This window comes from Crassostrea angulata, chromosome 8 (genome assembly GCF_025612915.1).
Source record: "Crassostrea angulata isolate pt1a10 chromosome 8, ASM2561291v2, whole genome shotgun sequence".
NCBI lineage: Eukaryota > Metazoa > Mollusca > Bivalvia > Ostreida > Ostreidae > Magallana > Magallana angulata.
Genome location: NC_069118.1, coordinates 28942303 through 28961941, shown reverse-complemented (window position 1 = coordinate 28961941; position 19639 = coordinate 28942303). Strand labels below are relative to the sequence as shown.

Genomic DNA, 19639 nt, shown 5'->3' with positions numbered 1-19639 from the left:
AAATCATTTTTTTATAAATCAATACCACAGGTAACACTTACAAGATTTGTCCAAAAGAGAAAAAACAACCCCAACCCGAGAATAAAAAGAGGAAAGGGGTTTTAATTAAATTTTACTCATCAAATCGTGTCTCTCTGTTATATTTTGAAAGTCAGTCTCGGGTTAGTCTCCGTAAGCATACATGCATGTATAGTCAGTGGACATCCCGGAAAAATATCGAGATCGGTTCAGATTTTAAGAAAATAAAACGCTGTTTTGACCATGATGACGTCGATTTTATGAGTCTCAGGAAATCCAAAATATTAGGTACATGTAATGTATGTATTTTTTCTCCCTTATTTTAGACTGTTAATTAAAACCGACGCTCACAGTTCTTTTATGAACAAATTTGATCATACAAAGCCTAAGTAAAGGAAGCATTTCATTTTAGGAGACGCATTGGTCGTTTTCATCAGTGTTCATATGTCAGAAAACAAATTGCTTGAATGTACTTATATCAGAACTAATTGTATTAAGTGTTTGGATTGACCAACCAGTTTATTTTCATTATCTCACTAGAAATTTGTGATCTTCATAATTTCAGGTTGATCCAGATGTCTGCATACCAAGAAATGGACACTCTTTTCAGATGAGAAATAGTAAATACATATAATTTTAAGATTTAATATACTCTACCTTATCTGTCGTTGGTCAGTGTTGTCATCCAACTGTCAACAATGCTGCCAGAAAGACAAGCCAAGGTAGAACAGCTGATCCGAATCATGGACCACGAGGGGCCTGGAGGGGCGTATGAACAAGAGTACTGTATTTGTCGCTCCAAGGACAGCACCCGATTCATGATGTAAGTGGTACACGGTTTTGATTTTGCCTCAAAATAAGCATTTTTAACATGTAACTTGTATATATTACATAAACAGCTACCTCTACCAGCTGTGATTTATCAATTAATTTGTGTACATTTTTGGGGGGAGGGGGGGTTGCATGTTGCAATTTTTTTTTTTTTTTAAATCACTTCTGTGAAATTATTTTTTTTCTGAAGTTAGTATTTTGCTTTATCTAAAGCAGTTTCCAAGGTATTCTGAATAAATTTGCTGCTAAGCATATGATTTAAATTCATGGTAATATAATAGTGACAATACAAGATTCTGTATCACACAACATTGTCTGTGGTTGGTAAATGTATGGAGGTTTTATTTTTTATCTTTCCTCTCCAACAGTGGTTGTGACAATTGTGAGGAATGGTACCATGGTGACTGTATTGGAGTGACCCAGAAAGATGCTGAGCAGATCAAGCATTTCTACTGTGCATCTTGCCGAGGTTAGATCTGTGTAGCTTTAATTTTGGTTTATTCTATAAAGCAAAATTTTGATAAAAATATGATGAATGGTTTGAAAAATGATATAACATAATATCAAAGGTTGAAAATATTTTGCAGACACTTTCATAATTTAAGCAATGATTTTGAATTAGGCAGATCAGTATTAATAGTGTATTAGAGGAAACAAATACTAACAACATGTATGATGTTCCATAAACTTGACATTCTTTATGAGAATTTTGTTCATGTTTGTTACACTTTCAGAACAAGACCAAAGCCTGGAAATCAAATACAAACACAAGAAAAGTTCATCCAAAGAGAAGCACTCTTCCCACAAACATTCAAGTGACAGAGAATTCCGAAGCCGAGATGTAAATGTTCATTTTGGTTTCGCTGATTATCATTGTCTGTCTGCAATGCAGACTAGTTAATGGGAACGTTTTTAATGTGTTTCAGCAAATAATTAAATAAAGTAACTGAAAATATTATAAATGAGTTTAAAGATTTTCAGAAAATTTTCTGTTTGATTTTCTCTGATTACGTTCATTCTGAAGGATTCTAGCAACAGTAAAAAAATTTCTATTATTACGTTATTATTTATTCTGAAGGATTCTAGCAATAAAAAGAAATCATCGAGGCGATGCGGTGAGTGTACAGCTTGTCACAGGACAGAGGATTGTGCAAGATGCGACTATTGCAAAGTAAGCTTCTTTTTTTTTTTAATTTCATTAATACCATCACTCAGGAATTTTACATAAAAAATAAGATATGATATAATTCATAATAAATAATGGTTATGGCAATTTTCAGAATTGTGTCCCCTTGAACCAGTGAAAATATGTCAGTTTTAAGAAAAATTCTAATATTGATTTAATTTGAATACAAACTCTGAATTTACTCATGTGACTCAGTTTTCTTTGATTTCATGGGTGCCCCTCACCCATGAGTTAACCTCCCAAACAAATTATGAAAACACAGTATTAATTTACTGGCATTATATATTAAAAAATATCCACAAAATTTTATCTCCCCCAACTCCCTTAAAAAATTGACAATCCACAAAATTTCAAATGATTGCACAGTATAGTTCAAAACTATTAGTGATGAACATTAATTTATTGCTGCATGTATGGTGTCATAGTAATATACACATATTTACAGTTCCGGTCAGACCCAACCTAACAGCAGAGTTTACTTTCTGGGTTTACTTTTTGAAAATTTGGGTCCACTTGGGGTTTACTTTGGGTTTACTCGAGAATTGCTTTTGAAGTCAACTATACGCACTGAAGTGTGAAGCAGACCTGTATTTTATCTTATCATCCTACTGCCTGTGATTCCTGCCCCTTGTATATTTCGAATACACATGTAGCGTCTGCTTTTAGAGTATACTTCTGATACTTCTGATATTCCGAATACACATGTAGCGTCTGCTTTTAGGGTTTACTCTCTGTGTCCACTCTGGGTTTACTTGGGGTTTACTCTGGGTCAACTCTAGTAAACACAGAAAGTAAACCTAGGGTTTAGTTGGGGTTTCCTTCTGTTAGGTTGGGTCTGATCAGTACTGTATTTCAAATGTGTTGTGCATGCATATCAAACACTCATGTTGAAAGAGTTTTCCCCCTTGGATTGCTTAATGCATATTTTTTTTTTTACTCTGACAGGATATGAAGAAATTTGGTGGACCAAACAAAATCAGACAGAAGTGTAGGCTCAGACAATGTCTTAATTTTGTAAGTGAATAATTTATCCAGAATCTATAATCTTTATAATTTATAAAATTATCATAAATCTATGTGGGGGGGGGGGGGGGGGGTTTCAGCATTTTTTAAATTACATGTAAATACATGCAAGTAAAGTGTGTAATGTGCGATATTCTTGTTAGTCAATTTTTTTTTTTGGATATTTCACTAGACTCTTTCTGGCACAAAATACCCATTAACTATGTTGATTTCTGGACTTTTTATATTTTGAAATGTAAAGTGATTATAAAAAAAAAGTGATTATGAAAAAAGCAACATTAAAAACAGTGTGAAAAAGGAATAAATGGAACATGTATAACTGGATGATGGAAGAAAACCAATGTTTTCTTTATAACAGATGTTAAGTATATATTACTGAATATAAATTATTATAGAAGTATATATAAATAAAGAAACTATACTTTCAATGAAATGTTTCTTTTTTATGTTAGTATTTAAGATTGTCCTTATTATTATTAATTATTTTCAGGGATTGAACATGACAAGCAAACGAACAGAAAAACAAGAATGTGTTCTGACCACAGAGACAGAGTCTATCAGAACAGAATACTACAGGTGAGGCTTGGAGTCACGCTGCTGCGTCACAGAAAAATGTATTACTGTAGACAGAGTTATTTTCGCCCTGTGTTATATTTGCCCTTTCCACACCTGTAAATAGTTTTTGCCCCATCTTAAATTTGCCCAGACACAGAAATAGATACCTCTGTCTCGTTACAATTCACCAGTCTTAAATTTGCCCACTAACAACAAGGTTGAAAGGGGTGAAAATAAAACTGGGGTGAATATTTCCGTCTATACAGTACTCATTATCCAGTACGGTATTATTTTTCATTATACATACTTCAATACATTTTTCATTTGTCACCAAAATTTACAAATGAAAAATCAAGATTTTAAATATGTGAAAGGAGGCTACAGATTTCTGAAATTTGGTATAGAAAGTCCTACAATGTTTCTTCATAAAAATAGTTAGGTCTTGATCTTACTATACTATCATACTAAAAATGTATGTGTTGACTAATATTTCATTCATTGATGAATACATATTAACTATTCCACCTCTATTTATAACAGCCCATTAATAAAACAATTTTTACCTCATTACGGCCATCAGTTTATAAATTCATCATTTTATACTTTCTGATTCACTGTTCCTTTAGTCCGTTGAGTCTGCAAACTCACCATTTTATGCACTCATAAAAATACACTGCTCCATTCAATGGTTCAACTTCATCATTTTAAACATTGCTTCTACCGATACTTATGTTTATGTACAGGTACTCTAGATGTAGCTCAGCTATCTGGCATTCACATTTTATTAACCATTGTATCAATTTATAAAACAATTCCCACAAATTCCATTCATAGCTGCTTTTTCACCACTTCTTCTCTTTATCATCATTTGTTTAGAAACAGACTTAAGGGTCCTCAACATTTTTAGGAAAAGTTTCTTGTAGACTTCTATATTCTATATGGAGGTAATATTCTAAAGAGGTAAGGAATTCTAGCATGTATTGAACTTTAAAAAAAAAAATTATATACCGTATTCTTAAAATCTCAAGTCCCTGCGGTATTGAACGAGAGACCTGCAGTTCAGTAGACCAACACTATATCCATATACAGAGAAAGACAGAAATTTGGCCTTATAAACATTTTGCAGTGGGTTGAAATTGCCATGTTCTGAACTACTGTGGTAAAAAGTAAGAGTCACTGGGTGTCGAGGACCCTTAAGGTGCAACCTTTAGTATTTTACACATCATGACGATTCTCATTGTTGAGATACGTACTTCCTGTGTCATATACATGTACACTGTATACCAGTATCTCAACATCATGGGTAATATGTTAATCTTTGTATACTGTAGTATTTTAGTTATTTTTTTTTATCCACATTGTAGAGTCATTAGTTGGTTAGTAGACATTTTAAAATATTCTTTACAGCTTTCAAATATTGTTTTCAATTTGCTGAAATGTGCATGCTGCGTACAATTTTTTCACACTTTATTTACTTGCAGTTAATCTTTAACATGTTTAATATTATTTTGCAATTTTTCATATCCCAATGTATTTGTACATGTAGCTGTATACATGTAATTTTGTGTTTTGATTTACATGTACTTTGCTGTACTCAAACATTGGAAAGTATTGTGCGTTGCTTTCGATCATTTAATGCATTTTATTTTCATTTTATTTTTGATATGAAGTTATAAAGGAAGGGATTATATACATGCAAATAGACAACACAATGTATTCTTTTTTTATGCAGTAAAATGGGAGAAACAGGCTCTCAAATCACACACAATTTACATATAACTGTGGGCTTTTTATTGTAACAGTTGCAAAAGGTGATTGAATTTGCATGATTGTTTTCTTTGTTGAGGTAGAATATTTTTGTTTTCTTTTTACTTCAATTTATTTGAATAAAACATGTACCTGTAAGGAAGTTTCCAGCATTTTTTTTTCGAATACTCAAAGATTTTTTTTTTTTTTTTAAAAGAGAGAGAGAGAGAGAGAGAGAGAGAGAGAACTTGAATTCTATTACAACTCTTATAAAAAAACTAATGTGTATCTCATATAAAATTAAGGCTAGAATTGTATTTTTGATTAAACCTTCATGTACTAATATATTTATTGATACATAAATTGATCTGGCATATTTTACAAGATAATATACATGTACAAGTATGGTGTTGACTTTTTTTTCCACAGTGGACCACATGATGACGATGATTTTATGGATGTGGATGATGACCCAGATTATAGCTCAGAAAACATTGAGAAATCTCCTAAGGTAATTAAATCCCATACATGTATACAACTTTATCCTCATGAATGATACTGCCTGTGTAAAGGTGATTAACTTCAGACTCTTGTGTGGGGTAACTGGATGGAAAGTACACTAATATTATAACCATAGACAGGAGATCTCTTTTTTACCTTCAAATTTTACTGCTTTGTGTATTAAAAATTTGTCTTTTGGAGTTTAGAATGGCCAAATAAGCACCAATTTCTAATCTTAGTAAATACTTATGTACAATGCATGTAAATTTGCTCACTTGAAAAAAAAACAACCAAATTTTAATGAAATTTTTTGTCATTTGAGTTCTGGAAATGGAAAAGTGTTTATATTCTTCTTCAGGGAAAGAGAGGAAGAAAGAAGAGCATGTCAGAGAGTGGTTCTGCTAAGAAGAAGTATAAGAAACGGGGACGCAAGCACTCACCAGAAAAGAAAACAAAGGTAGGATTACAGAGGAAATTCTTCTGAATAAAATGTCTTTAAATATCCTTAGACAAAATTGGCAAATGTTTAACATATAATAAACGTACCACTTTTATCAAGAGGGACGGGCAATTTTAGATAATTTTTGTGTTTAAAAGTCGTAGTGTTGAATTTTGATACTGTTTATTAACAGCAATACATATACAGATACATTGTATTTGATTGTTTTTATGTTATGTTATTGAATGTGTTCTTGACATTTTGAAGAAAGCCAAAGAAAATGCTTCAGAATTAAAGAGAAAGAGGTCAGAAATAGAAGAAGTCAGGCAGAGTGAAATAGATGAGCCCCGGCAGTGTTTCGGACCAGGATGTATCGAGCCTGCTCGATCGAATTCCAAATACTGTTCCGATGAGTGTGGTCTCAAACTAGCAAAAAGGTACAATAAAAACATGTAGCATATTTTTAGTCAGATTTGTAATTTATAACTATGTGTCTGTTATCTAAAAAATTTCTACTGCTTAAGGATTATATTAATGTATGGGTCTTTTGTCCATAAACATTTTTTTTGTTATAAAATTCTATCACCAACTTGGCAAAAGAAAATGTAAAAATTAATTTGAAAATGTTCAAAATAAGAATTCTTGTGATGTACATGTACTAGTATTAAATTACGCGTGTTATTTTTTCCAGTCGGATATATGAACTCCTACCCCCAAAGATACAGCAATGGCAGAGCAGTCCGTGCGTGACGGAGGAGAACAACAACAAGATGCTGGAGAAAATACGGCGCGAACAGCTGGAGTGTCGGCAGAAACTGGCGCAGCTGGATCTCAAACATCAGGAACTGGACGGAGTCATCGAACGAGCCAAGAACGTCTCCATCGCCCCGGAACAAGACGTAAGGCAGCATGGAGGAATTTGATAAATTTAAAATTTACGTTTAAGTTTTAGAGTTTGTGTAAGTATGGGTAATATTTCAAAAATAAAATCAGTATGAAATAATTTGATTCATTGTTTTTAAGCTTACACTTTCAGAAAATGTGTAAGAGTAATGTTTGCAGTAACTCAAAGTATAGTGTCAAAGTGTAGAAAATACATATTCATGTATATTATTGTTTTTCACAAAAAAATGAACTTCCAATCTGTTTATGTGGGGATATACTGTAAACAAACTGAATGTGTACAATGTTTAGTGAAAACTGATTTTTTAACAAATTAGTGTGGGATTTGAATTAGCATATTTCTGAATGTACCGATTCTTATACTTAAATGACTGTATGGTATTTTGTTTGGTACTTGATTAAGTGGCATCTACTCTTTGCAAAAAGCATATTATAGAAATTCATTGGATTTTCAGTATTCCAATTGAAGACTTCTAATTATAAAGTTTTATAATTCTGAACTTCTGCTATCATTTCATATCATAGAAATGAAAGGAATAATTGGTATCTGATTTAACAAGTTTTTTTCTTTCTTTTATCAGGAAAAAGACAATGAAGATGATTTGGAGTTGAGTTTGTACTGTGTTACGTGTGGAGCCGAGTTAAATCAGAAAGGAGCACTACGCCACATGGAGAAATGCTTCTCCAAGGTCTGTATATATACATGCGTCACACAGAAATACATGAAGTTTTAGTAATTTCGTAATAACACAGTAATATTACACTCCATATGTACTTTCTCCTCATCTACATGTTCACAAGTGCATGTCACACTTTATTGTTATTTGCATGTACTGTAGATTCCTTATTTTACGCGTGTACTTAATTCCGCGATTCAACCATTTTCCGTCAAATTCGAGAATATAAAATCACGAACGTCAATTTTTTTTTATCATAGTTTAATGTAGTTTTCATCTGTCCAAAAATTAAAAGCGAGATTTTAAAATTCATGAGCTGTGCTTCTCACGATTTTATGCGGATATTAATTCTTCGCATTTAATTAGATTTTGGAATCTACAGTATATGAACTTGCTCCTCATCTTTAGACCGGCAATCATTTATGTGTACATGTATTTCTTTAAATGGTGTCAGTATTAATATACTCCTGATATGGTAGAGGTGCAATACCAAAAAGATTTGTCCATCATGTACATTTACAAGCAATTACAAGTATGTCCTGATTTATCTGCTATTACATGTACCTGTATTTTAGCTTTCCCATTTTTAAATTTTATTGACGTCATCATATCATGGAATGGTATAGCTTTATGTTCCATTACAGAAACTGATTTTAAGCATGCTTATGTCACAGGGTCGTTAAATAATAATGATCAAAGACTTGGATTCGTACTTTGCTTTTATATTATATATGCAAAGAAACCTAGAAAACACAGAAAACACATTCACGACACAACACACACACGTTGACGAAAGACAATTAAATGTACTACATATTAAATTAAATTACAAACACAATGGTTTTCCCAATTATAATACCGGTGATTTACCGACAATATCACTGAATATGATGTTACAATAATATGTTTAACAGTGATCTTACCAGGTATCCAGGACTTTAAATAATAAATAAATAACTGGATCTTTGAAGATCAGGAATAGAATATAACAGTAAATGATACTAGCGCCGTAAAGGGTAGAATCTGTGGGTACTGGATTTGGCGGGACTTGCGCTTATATAGTGAGCGAAGTAAGTAAAACATGCATATTAATGAGCTAAAAGTCGTCATTGGTCAATAAGACATATATACATGTATCTGGTCACCAAATCCTAAAAATGGAAAAACCATGTGACTTATCACAACATTCACACATGCACTCATTCATACATACAGCAATGCGTTCTATCAGCAATGCGCGCTGATGAACATTAAATAAATAAATTAATATGAACTGTGACACTTAGACCCAAAATTATACTTGGAAACTTCAAAAATATGTAATTTTCATTTAATTAATGAATTGAAAATAATGGAATGTTCTGGATCCCAAAATATTGAGTAAAGGAGCACACAAAATTGAATACCTTTGACAGTTTTAAACGTTTATACACTATTCAGGTTATTTATTGTCTTATTGTGATATATTTACAGTTTGAAGCCCAGACTTCGTTCGGTTCAATCTACAAGACGAGAATCGAGGGCAACTCCATGTTTTGTGACTATTACAACGCGCAACAGAAGGTTTACTGTAAACGACTGAAGGTCCTGTGTCCAGAGCACACAAAAGAACCGAAGGTATATGTATTTTGCTGGATAGATTCATAGACAAAATTTGATACTGGAACAAAATTTACCTTGTGCATGCACAAAGTTGTAGTACAGTGTTGGTGCCTGACAATATATAGGTACATGTACATGAAGAGATTTATACTGCTTAAATTTGAATGCAATGGCATTAATTGTTGAGTTCTTGAAATAAAGGCAATGTGAGTTTTTAAATCATGATTTTCTTGCTGTTGCTAGCATATGTAATAGTTCTGTTTATAACTATTAAGCTTTCATCAGCAATGTTAGACCACTATTAAAAAGCATTACCATCCAATACATTGATTTTTATTCTAATACATGTAATGCTAGCTCTGTATTTTGACTTGACCCCCGTGTCGTTTGTTCTAGGTGGGACCAGAGGAAGTGTGTGGTTGCCCGCTTGTTATACAGGTGTTTCAAGAAACAGGAGAGATTTGCAGGATCCCTAAGAAGAAGTGTAACAAACATTACTGCTGGGAGAAGTTACGGAGGGCCGAGATAGATCTGGAGCGGGTTAGACAGGTACTGTTTGTGGATGACAACTTTTTGCCCAAAGATTGACTGATTTGGATTAACTCTCTACTTTATGAACTTTATAATATGTAGATATTGAAGGAGAAGACAATCTTGTGTGTTGCTTATACTGACTTATATTGAAAAATTTACATACTGATTACATGGAGGTGCAAGGTCATTGAGTTCAAGGTCAACTTAATTTAAAAAACTGTGGTCTCTATTGAAGGGACCTGGACACAATTTGAGATGAAAATTTTGTTTTCATTTTTTTTTTTTAAATTGTTTCCTTGTTTATTTTGAACGATTCACTAAAATTTGAATGAGGAAAGAAGTTGTTATGTAAACAAAGCTTGAGTCTTATATTTGTTTACAAATAATGTAAAGTTAAGAAATTACCATTTCTTTGACAAAATACCTTAAACAATACTAAAGCAAACAAGAATAGTGATTGAACATGTTCAATGTGTTTATAAATAATTTTATCAACAAAAAGCAACTTTAGATTGAAACTTAAACCAACACAACACAGATGTCAACAACAACAGGACTTGATTTCTTTGATCTTGATTGTAAAACAAAAGCTCTCTTCCTCTTTAACAGTGGCTGAAGCTGGACGACCTATTTGAGCAGGAGAGAAACATCCGAGTGTCCATGGCCAATCGCGTAGGGGTACTGGGGCTGATGCTCCATCAGACGGTGGATCACGATCCAATGAATCCGATCCGCCCTCCAACCATGGAATAACATCCAATCCACATTAATCCAACAGCGGATAAGGGCATTGCATCCAGTCCATTAACTCTCGTTATGATGTGTTCACCTTTTACTTAATAATATTGACTCAAAATATATATTATATATATGTTTTTTCATTCATTCATGAAGGTCTCAATTTTTAAATCAATGAACATGTACTATAATGAAAATACATGTGTATTTTTTGCTTGGCATATGTTTTTTTTTCATTAAAATTATTGATATTGAATAGAAAAGTTGTCATCTTTTTTTTTTCTAAATTAATCGTGCATAACCTGATATATATCCTCATTCACTATTGAAATACATGTAAATGATCCATGTTATTAGGTCCATGGTGGGCATCAACTCAATAATAGGTGCGCCAGTCATCTTATTCATAGAGATACAGGTTACTGTGAAATCATTAGATTTCATGGTGCCTAATTTTTTGTGGAATTTGGGGGCTGCCTCTCATCCAAGAATTAATAAAAAAGGTAATAAGTAACATTTCCTTTTGTAGAGAAAAGAGAATATACGAAATAACGCCCCCACCAACCTATAAAATTAAAGTTATCCACAAAAACTGCCATGAAATTTAATGATTCCACAGTATATGTACTAAAAACTTTCTTGTGGGTTTGAAATACAAAATCAGCAGAATTTCCTTATAGAATTTTGACTTGGTTTGGGTATTTGTTGATCAAAGTGAATTTAAATAGAAATGTGAGAATAAACAAGGCAAGAATATTTACATGAATTTATTCTATTAATAAATGATAAACTTATTTAACACTCGAGAAGTTGTTCGACCAAGATACTGTCTTAATTCCTTGGGTGTCACCCAGGCATAATCCAATACACTATTATCCTCATCTGGAATCACTGGACCACCTCTGTATTCGGCCTTATAGATGAAGATCTGGAAAAGAAAACATTCCTGTCAAAATTTGCTAAAATTATACCAATCTATATACATGTACCCAGTACCTAGCATATTAATCTAGGAATATGGATGGAATCATTCTTTGAGTATTATGATGTGATCAAACACGGTCGGGAGTGATCAAATTAAATAAAACCCAAAGGACTTTGTGATACATGTAGATTTGATCAGGCCAGACTGTATTTGATCACCTAATATAATTCAAAGAATGATTCCCTATTACTTATATTTAATATATAATTTTCAGCAATTGAACAAATAAATATTTGAAATAATGATTTTTAAAATGTATTGAACTATACATTACAAAAATTGATTTGTAGTGTTATTAAAGACAAAGACATTGAAAGCTGTAAACAGTTAGGTTTTAAAAACTGCTCAAAGGTCTTTGTTATTTGAAGTGATACAGTTGAACTTCAATATCTCAAACACTGATATCTCAAATACAATGGATATGTCGAAGTGATTTTTAAGTCCCAACCACTTATTTTTTAAGTATTTTACCCTCAATATCTTGAATACCGTACTCTGATATCTCAATGTTTTTAAACAGTCCTGTCTAGTTTGAGATAACCAACGTTGACTGTACAGGTATAGAGAGCACTAAAAGAAGTTATTTTATAAAATGACACATGGAGGAGGACCATTGAAACAGAGACAAAGGAACAGGAGATGACTGGTACTCACTTTGTGACCATTTAATTTAGTTTCTTCCCTCTTTTCTCTTCCGTAATTCTTGATCTGGTAACCACTTGGGGCGTTCCCAAAAACTCGGAATTTTAAGTCGGTTCCACAGTTACTGGTGAGGGCCTGTTCTGCCACCTTGTAAATAATAATTTCTGTTGTTAACAACTCATTGACAAATGCTTCTCTCAATAACTATTATTCATTAAAAATAAAAGTATATAATCAAAGTACATGTATATCTTATGTACCTGGTGTATTATTTAATACAGGGTTTTTTTTTCAATACTCTTAAACGTTTTTGTCCACAGTTGATTAAGGATATCAAAATTGTGTTATAGAGTTTGTTACTTAAGTTCAGTCTGGTTTTTTTTTTGGTACTGGGTACATTAATTTTAATAATTAAATAATTTCCCATTTTAAAGGAAAATAAGAATTAATATAAAATTTGAGACCATTAAAAATCCCTGGTATTTCATATGAATAACAAAACCATGTGAACAAAAATAATCCTGTTACCTACATTCAGTTTTGAGTTCACATTTCTACAGTGAACTTGTACATGTAAATCTAAAGCTATAAACAGCCTAAATGCTGTACACCCAGACACCCTTACTTCTCTCATGGAAAGGCCCGGTGTGTAATTCATGGTGGGTAAATACCACCACTCTTTTCCATCTACGACCTGCTTCAGTAAGAGAACGAGTGACTGGTCCAGCTTTCTGTCTGTCGACCTCATATCATTACTCTTGTCAGCCTCTGAGAAAAAAAGGTAAATTCAGAAATTTAAAAAGTTGGGTTTTTTTTCAAATTCAACTTGTGCCTTTTGATATTCTAAATAAAAATGATACACTTTCGATTAATGCTGGTACCTGTAATAAAATTGATCATCAAAAAATAATAAATTGTTTATACAGTTTAACTTTGTTCTCTTGAACATCAGATATTTCATTAGAAGTCCAAACTACTGTTTCTTGATATGAATTTCAACTTAAAAATGTCTCAAATCCTTGCATATCTTGATGTTTTTCTTGGCATATCAAAACTTATTATTCACCCCTTTACGATTACTGCTATACAGAACTGCTCTTTTGCTTGACAAATTTACTTAGTACAAATAAATATTCATACTCAGACCCTCCCAGCCCCCGTAAAAAAAAATTTCTGGATCCGAACATGACGATTATCCACTTGTTTTAAAAATATCACCAAATTACATGTACATGTATATACAGCAAAACTCGGTTATAACGAAGTCACTGGGACCTAAGAAATTACTTCGCTATATCCGTAATTCATTATAACCGTATAAGAAATTCATTAAATTAACATAGCTGGGGATCCAAGATGACTTCGCTATATCCGTAAATTCGCAATATCCGTGTTCGTACTAAACGAGTTTTACTGTATCAAAGTATCAATTTAACTCAGCAAAAGAGCAGTACGACAGTTATCAGTTACAGTATATCAGGTATCAGTTAAGCTGCACAGCACATTATGAAAATAAGAAAACATTGGCCTGTTAAACATACCAGTCTCTCTATCTGCAGGTGTAAACTGAGCTAGTTCCTTGCTCCAAAGCTCTTCTTTATCCTGCATAGTTTGTATGGGTATGTTTCTGAGATGGAGTGGGGTATCTAAAACATTCTTCTTCTGTATTGCTAGTCTTTCTCTGAAACCAGGAAGAAACTGTTTTTTTAATCTGATGGCTTCATCCAATTGTTACGAAACATTTCATTTTCTACTTTTTCATGTATGTTTTAGCAGCCAACATGGCCATTAGGCCAAAGAGTGAAAATCAAGAAAGAAAAAATTTATTCAAATTAGCTGTAATATAATGTATTGTCCAATGAATATAATGATAAAATTTCTCATGATTTCACACTTGCTACCTTTTTAATGGCTTACATAGTTACAATGAATTTTCCTTTTTGTTTTTGTTTTTACATGGGAAGTGAGAAATAAAAACAGACCAGACTGGGATCAAACCAAACCCCCTGATTATCTAGGTGCTTAAATGAGTTAACTCGCGCCAGTATTCAGGCCAGTCTGACTGTCACATTCCTCTCCCTAAAATGATCTTTGCTCTCAAAGATCACCCCAGCTTTTTCCCCTCGCAGGAGTTAACATGTCAGTTCTATATAGGGTTAAGCAAGACACCGAATGTATCAGGATGAAAGAAATAATGACACGAAAGACTGGGATTCTAACCCAAGTCCCCTGACAGGGTTTGACACTAAGGCACGTCCGACCGACTTTGTCTAGTAAATGATAGGTCCGGTTGGGGTAAAATGTCTGTGCACTAGACCGACTGGTCGTGTGAAAAAAAAAATAAATGTGCACATAACTTTAAAAGCACCTTTTCCTATAAAAGGCATAAATTCTACAAACTACCGTAATTTAAGTACAACCCAATGACTAACCTAGGAGATGATGTAGGCGAAATACTCCCTTTTTGATCGGTTACTTCGCCGGAATTTCCTCCGAAAGAAAAGCTCAAGTCACCCTGTACACTGAGTTCACAATCGTGTATGTTAACCCAGATGCAATAAATTAATAATTATCTAATTCTAAAGACATCTTCTCAGACTAAGTTAACGCCTGTTGTGATTAATAAGTCGAGACGGGTGATGCAACCACATGCTGTGCAAAACGATGTTGATTACTTTTAGGCTAGACTCAGTGTTGATCTTTCAGTTGGTTGGTAAGTTGTAATTAGTTAATAACTCTGCCAAATTAATGCTAAATAATCATAAAGTTTGATTACAGTTATTTTAAAAAAAAAAAGATCCTCAACATACGAGTTGATTAAATTGAATCTTAAATAAGGTTTGAATGATTCATTATTGGTAAAGATAAACCAATACAATTACAGGAAAAAGTCTTTAATATTTGGGGTTTGTTGTTACTTTTAGTCTATTTTTGTCAAAATTGGTCAGGGCTAGTGGTAAAGCAGTCAGGCTAGTAAAACATTGCTGAGATAGCCCGACTGGTCTAGTAATTCAAAAACATAATGTCAAACCCTGCCTGAACCTCTAGTCAGGTGCTCAATCAAGTTACTAACTGCATGCAGAGCTATCTGGCGCCAAAATTCGAGCCTGTCTGACCGTCATCTTCATCCCCCTAAAATGATCTTTGCCTTCGAAGATCACCCAATGATCTCCCCCTAGCAGGAGGTAACCTGTTAGTTCCAGGGTTTGGCATGGCATAAAAGTAATGGGATGGGTGAAATAATGACAGATCAGACTGGAATGTAAACCAGGGCCCCCTGAATTTTACCCATAGTCAGATTTCCTTAATTTTTTTTTGTACGTTTTCGAGGTCAACGATTTTTAAAAAAATTTTCCCTCATAAAATTCTTCATTTATAAAATAAAATTTGCCAATTATGTTTCAGTTCATTTGTAACAAAGATTTACATACATTATAATTTACAATTCCACATTGTGATAAAGACTTACTCTTCTTCCTTTTTAGTAATCTCATACTCCGAGAGCAGACTTTGTTCAACTTCTTGTTGTAACTTGTACTCTTTGTATTCTTGTTCGAGCCTGGTCATTTTTGGGGTAATAACCGGCAGTCTCTCTAGGTATAGTGCCCCTGCTAGTCCCCATTTCTCTGCAGTAGCCTCTGTTGTCTTTGCAGCTGAGCTCTGACTGTAGTTTCTGTGTTGTGAGGCTGGGGAAAAAAATTATGATACAAACAACCACATATAGGGATCTATCTGTACATTCAAAATGAAAATGCCATCTGCAAATAACGTTAGTTATGTCCCTGTAAATTATGTCTTTGCTGCAATAAACTTAAAGTACCCCTCTCTGATTTTTTTATCTGACGTTTCCTGCACCCCCCCCCCCCCCCAAAAAAAAAAGGGAGAGAGCTACTTTATTGCAGATAAGAAAATGTTGAACACATTCTTTAAAAATTCTGTGGATCTTTAAGTTTAACTGTACTGGCACGCCAGTAATTATAATAAATTACACTGTATATACATGTATAACCTCTCAAAGGTCTTGTTGATTGGTGTCGCTAATTTTTCCTTTATAATTTATTTTCAAAATAATTTTTACAGCATTTTGAGCTTTTATTTTCCATCATGTTTCTATCGGCATGTTTAAAAATCATCGGTTGCAAGCGAGTAGAGAAAATTCGGGCTACACATTGCACACCTATGCGTGGCCACACAATATCATCTTCGACGTATTCAATTTGTGAGCATGAAATTTTGAAATTGCTTACCTCTAACCAAGCAACTTGGTCTGTGTTTAATAAGTTTTGGTATCGCTGCAAGCACAGCCTGTGTTCTCGACGAAGACATTTTCATAACACAAATTTGAATTACCTCCCTTTTAGAGGAACTCTTCTGTTAGATAATGGCGGATCTAGGGGTGCGATGTACATATCATTTAGGAATATAGATTGGAACCGATAAATAATGTATTTCGATTTATAAATACACACCTCACTCCAGTTATTTCTTCCGTAACATATGGCTAGGGTTCTGGGGGAAAATGGTAACATGGTGGGTGGGGGGGGGGGGGGGGGCTGAAACACGAATGCCACGCACCCCTCTATTTTTTTTGGGGGGGGGGGGGGATACTATGTCTGTTATATAGATCTTTTCTCTGTTTTTTTTTTTTTCATTTTACGCTTTGATTTATCAAGCACTAGAGATCGGCAATCGATGGAACGTTAGATCATCAATTTACCGATTGGAAATTGAAAAAAATATCTAGAATCTATCGAATATATAATTATACAGTACAGAGTATAACTATATCATTTCAAATATATGTAAATTGTTTGCAATTGTTTGTTTGTTGGGGGGGTGTGCTTTTTGTGGGTTTTTTTTTTGTTTTTGTTTTTGTTTTTTTGTTTTTTTTTTTTAATAAAATCTAATATCTCTGCAACCTTGAAACACTCTATACAGTACATATATACATGTAACTACATAATAAAAATATTTAAACCTTTAAGAAATAGTCATTGGACATAATTGATGTACATGTACTGCAGTTTGTTAGCATTTCAGGCATCTCCATCCACTTACTTTTATTTCGCAATACGCGGTGTTTTCAGTACAAGTTCTCCTAATCAGTAAGTACATTAAGATGTATAGCACTTGTAATGTGAATATCTAGGCCATTGCCTGCATTTAACAGTGGTCATCTAGGCCTATATATAGCTTATTAAAATGGACCGACTACCAAAACAGACGGAAACAGCAACTAAATGCAATTTACACTGTATTAATAATTGCTAAATTCCTGCGTGGCCATTATATAACTTGGCAAACACTCAAAACAATTTAAGGTAGTTGAATTTCTTTTTTACAAAAAATATCAGTGCCATGTCCAAGTTTGCAATATTTGATCTTTTCCATTGTATATTGTATAAATTTTATATTTGTATTCGATAACTTCCATGTTAATTCTGTAATTTTCCATCTGAATTGTATAGTTCTCATTTGTAGTTCTACTCTATAATTTTTTTTATTGCAATAAATGTATTTTTTTGCATTTGCATTTATTTAGAAATGCCAGGGTTTCCGGATGGGTAACATCTGTCCCAGCCTTTCTTTGTTCTTTTGACAGCTTAATTAGATAGTTTTCTGTAGACCAATTTTAGTAGAAGTTACTGTTGTGAATGAACCGAAAGTTGTTTTTTTTAACGATATTTCATCTATTAAGAAAATAACAACTGCCATTTTGCATTTACGATGGAATTTGATTCGGGATAATCAATATACATTTATATACAAGTAAATCAAATTAAGAAACAATGATTTAAACAATAACATTCACATTTACCTACTATTATTATCATTAATTATTCAACTTTAAGCCATAAGCTCCTCAGTATTTTACAAGTATAAACATATGCGATGCACGCAAAATGCGGAGCCAGTAGGCTTCAGAGAATCTCTGAAGAGCGTGCATTCTCCCTATGGAGAACAACATACAACTTTTATATATAAATACATCATATGAAATATTGTGAGATACAATAGACAATTATATATAATACTGAAAATATGAGTTAACAGTTGGGATAAAAAAAAATTCATGTTCCAGGTGAGTGGAAAGGTATTTTTTTTATCTATTACAAATAAAATTAAATTTGATTCGTAAACATCTTTTTATTCCATACAATTCTATATGTAAAATGTCGGACCAAACTATGACGGCAGATTGCATAAAAACTATCCGGTCAATTTCGTTTGGGCAAAACGTTTACTTATACATTAACCTTCCATCGCTGAAAATTAAAAGAAAATCATATATTTGTAATTATAACCCCCTTTTTTCTATATATTCCTATAGAAAATGTCGGGGATGATTCGGACTTACGACCAAAATTTGATCTCGATAAACAGATAAACTGTCTGGTCAATTTACTTTATATTTGGACATAGTCTATTCATAAGTTGACCTTTCACTGGAAATCTTTTTTAAAGGAAATCGTATGTTTGAAACATTCTCCCCCAAGACTCCTTAATAACAGGCACGTAGCATCGGCGGGGGGGGGGAGGCTGGCCCCTCCCCTTTTTCTCGCAGTAACTTATTTTTTTAAATTTACGTATAAAAAATTGAATTATCATGGAGTTCACCCCCCCCCCCCAACGTTTTTGGGAGTATGAAAAAATTGGTATGAAAATGAACGAGACTACATCAGTTATCACCCACCCATGCAGTAGGGGAAAATGAAATTAAATGTTTTCTTAGACATGCACTGTAGCAGACGATAATGAATATCAACATATCTAAGCACAAACGTCCATTCCATTTCTTCTGGAGATATCAGAAGAAGAAAAATTAATGAATATATTATTAATAATTGTCTAATAAAAGAATTTAAGCAAAAGAAAGATGACGGGAATCTTAAATTCTTCAATTTTATGTGATAATTTACATTTACGTTATCTAGCTAGATTGTCGTAAAAAGCACAGCAATTCAACGCAGAGAACACGTACTTGATGATTCCATACTACTCCCGATGGACTGAGTTTAATTCAAAACCCAACCCCAACTATTTGTTTCCCAATTATCAAAACAGATCTCTACAAGTTCAATTCATAAATTGGATGTAACTTGGGGTATACCTTTACATATTTCGTTTCTTAATAAATCAATTGAGTTATTTGATAACAATGCTTAAGACACTTGATCTTGCCCCCTATTAAACGTATCAACTGCATTAATCAATACTTTAAACGCTTATCACATTGTGTCCTCAGCGCGGGTAAAAAA

General features: G+C 33.1%; 2 protein-coding genes across 3 annotated transcripts; one reads left to right on the top strand and one right to left on the bottom strand.

Annotated features, from left to right (window-relative positions):
* Positions 1-239: 239 nt before the first annotated feature.
* On the top strand, positions 240-10779 carry LOC128161370 (CXXC-type zinc finger protein 1-like). 2 transcript variants are annotated; one of them, XM_052824648.1, is made up of 15 exons: positions 240-306; positions 584-841; positions 1218-1318; positions 1584-1690; positions 1928-2020; positions 2981-3049; positions 3549-3634; positions 5789-5870; positions 6219-6317; positions 6567-6736; positions 6991-7198; positions 7784-7891; positions 9353-9496; positions 9878-10030; positions 10625-10779. In XM_052824648.1, the coding sequence occupies exons 2-15, from the start codon at positions 717-719 to the stop codon at positions 10766-10768; spliced, it is 1689 nt and encodes a 562-aa protein (XP_052680608.1). In that variant the 5' UTR covers positions 240-306; positions 584-716; the 3' UTR covers positions 10769-10779. The 2 variants fall into 2 exon arrangements, with proteins under 2 accessions (XP_052680608.1, XP_052680609.1); XM_052824649.1 differs by having other exon boundaries at positions 282-317.
* A 726-nt stretch (positions 10780-11505) lies between these two features.
* On the bottom strand, positions 11506-16762 carry LOC128160164 (39S ribosomal protein L46, mitochondrial-like). The gene is made up of 6 exons (XM_052823435.1): positions 16628-16762; positions 15850-16066; positions 13922-14061; positions 13006-13148; positions 12393-12527; positions 11506-11681 (listed from the first exon to the last, which is right to left on the bottom strand). Exons 1-6 carry the CDS (start codon positions 16710-16712, stop codon positions 11529-11531), a joined length of 873 nt encoding a protein of 290 aa, XP_052679395.1. The 5' UTR covers positions 16713-16762; the 3' UTR covers positions 11506-11528.
* Between the last annotated feature and the right edge of the window lie 2877 nt (positions 16763-19639).

Bases quoted from the DNA above. Each gene is read 5' to 3' on its own strand.
- LOC128161370 (XM_052824648.1), top strand. From the start codon at position 717: ATGCTGCCAGAAAGACAAGCCAAGGTAGAACAGCTGATCCGAATCATG. The intron at 5,871-6,218 runs GTAATTAAATCC...ATTCTTCTTCAG, and splicing joins ACATTGAGAAATCTCCTAAG to GGAAAGAGAGGAAGAAAGAA. The intron at 6,318-6,566 runs GTAGGATTACAG...GACATTTTGAAG, and splicing joins CACCAGAAAAGAAAACAAAG to AAAGCCAAAGAAAATGCTTC.
- LOC128160164 (XM_052823435.1), bottom strand. From the start codon at position 16,712: ATGAAAATGTCTTCGTCGAGAACACAGGCTGTGCTTGCAGCGATACCA. The intron at 12,528-13,005 runs GTAAGGGTGTCT...ATTATTTACAAG, and splicing joins CGGGCCTTTCCATGAGAGAA to GTGGCAGAACAGGCCCTCAC. The intron at 11,682-12,392 runs GTGAGTACCAGT...TTTCTTTTCCAG, and splicing joins CTAAATTAAATGGTCACAAA to ATCTTCATCTATAAGGCCGA.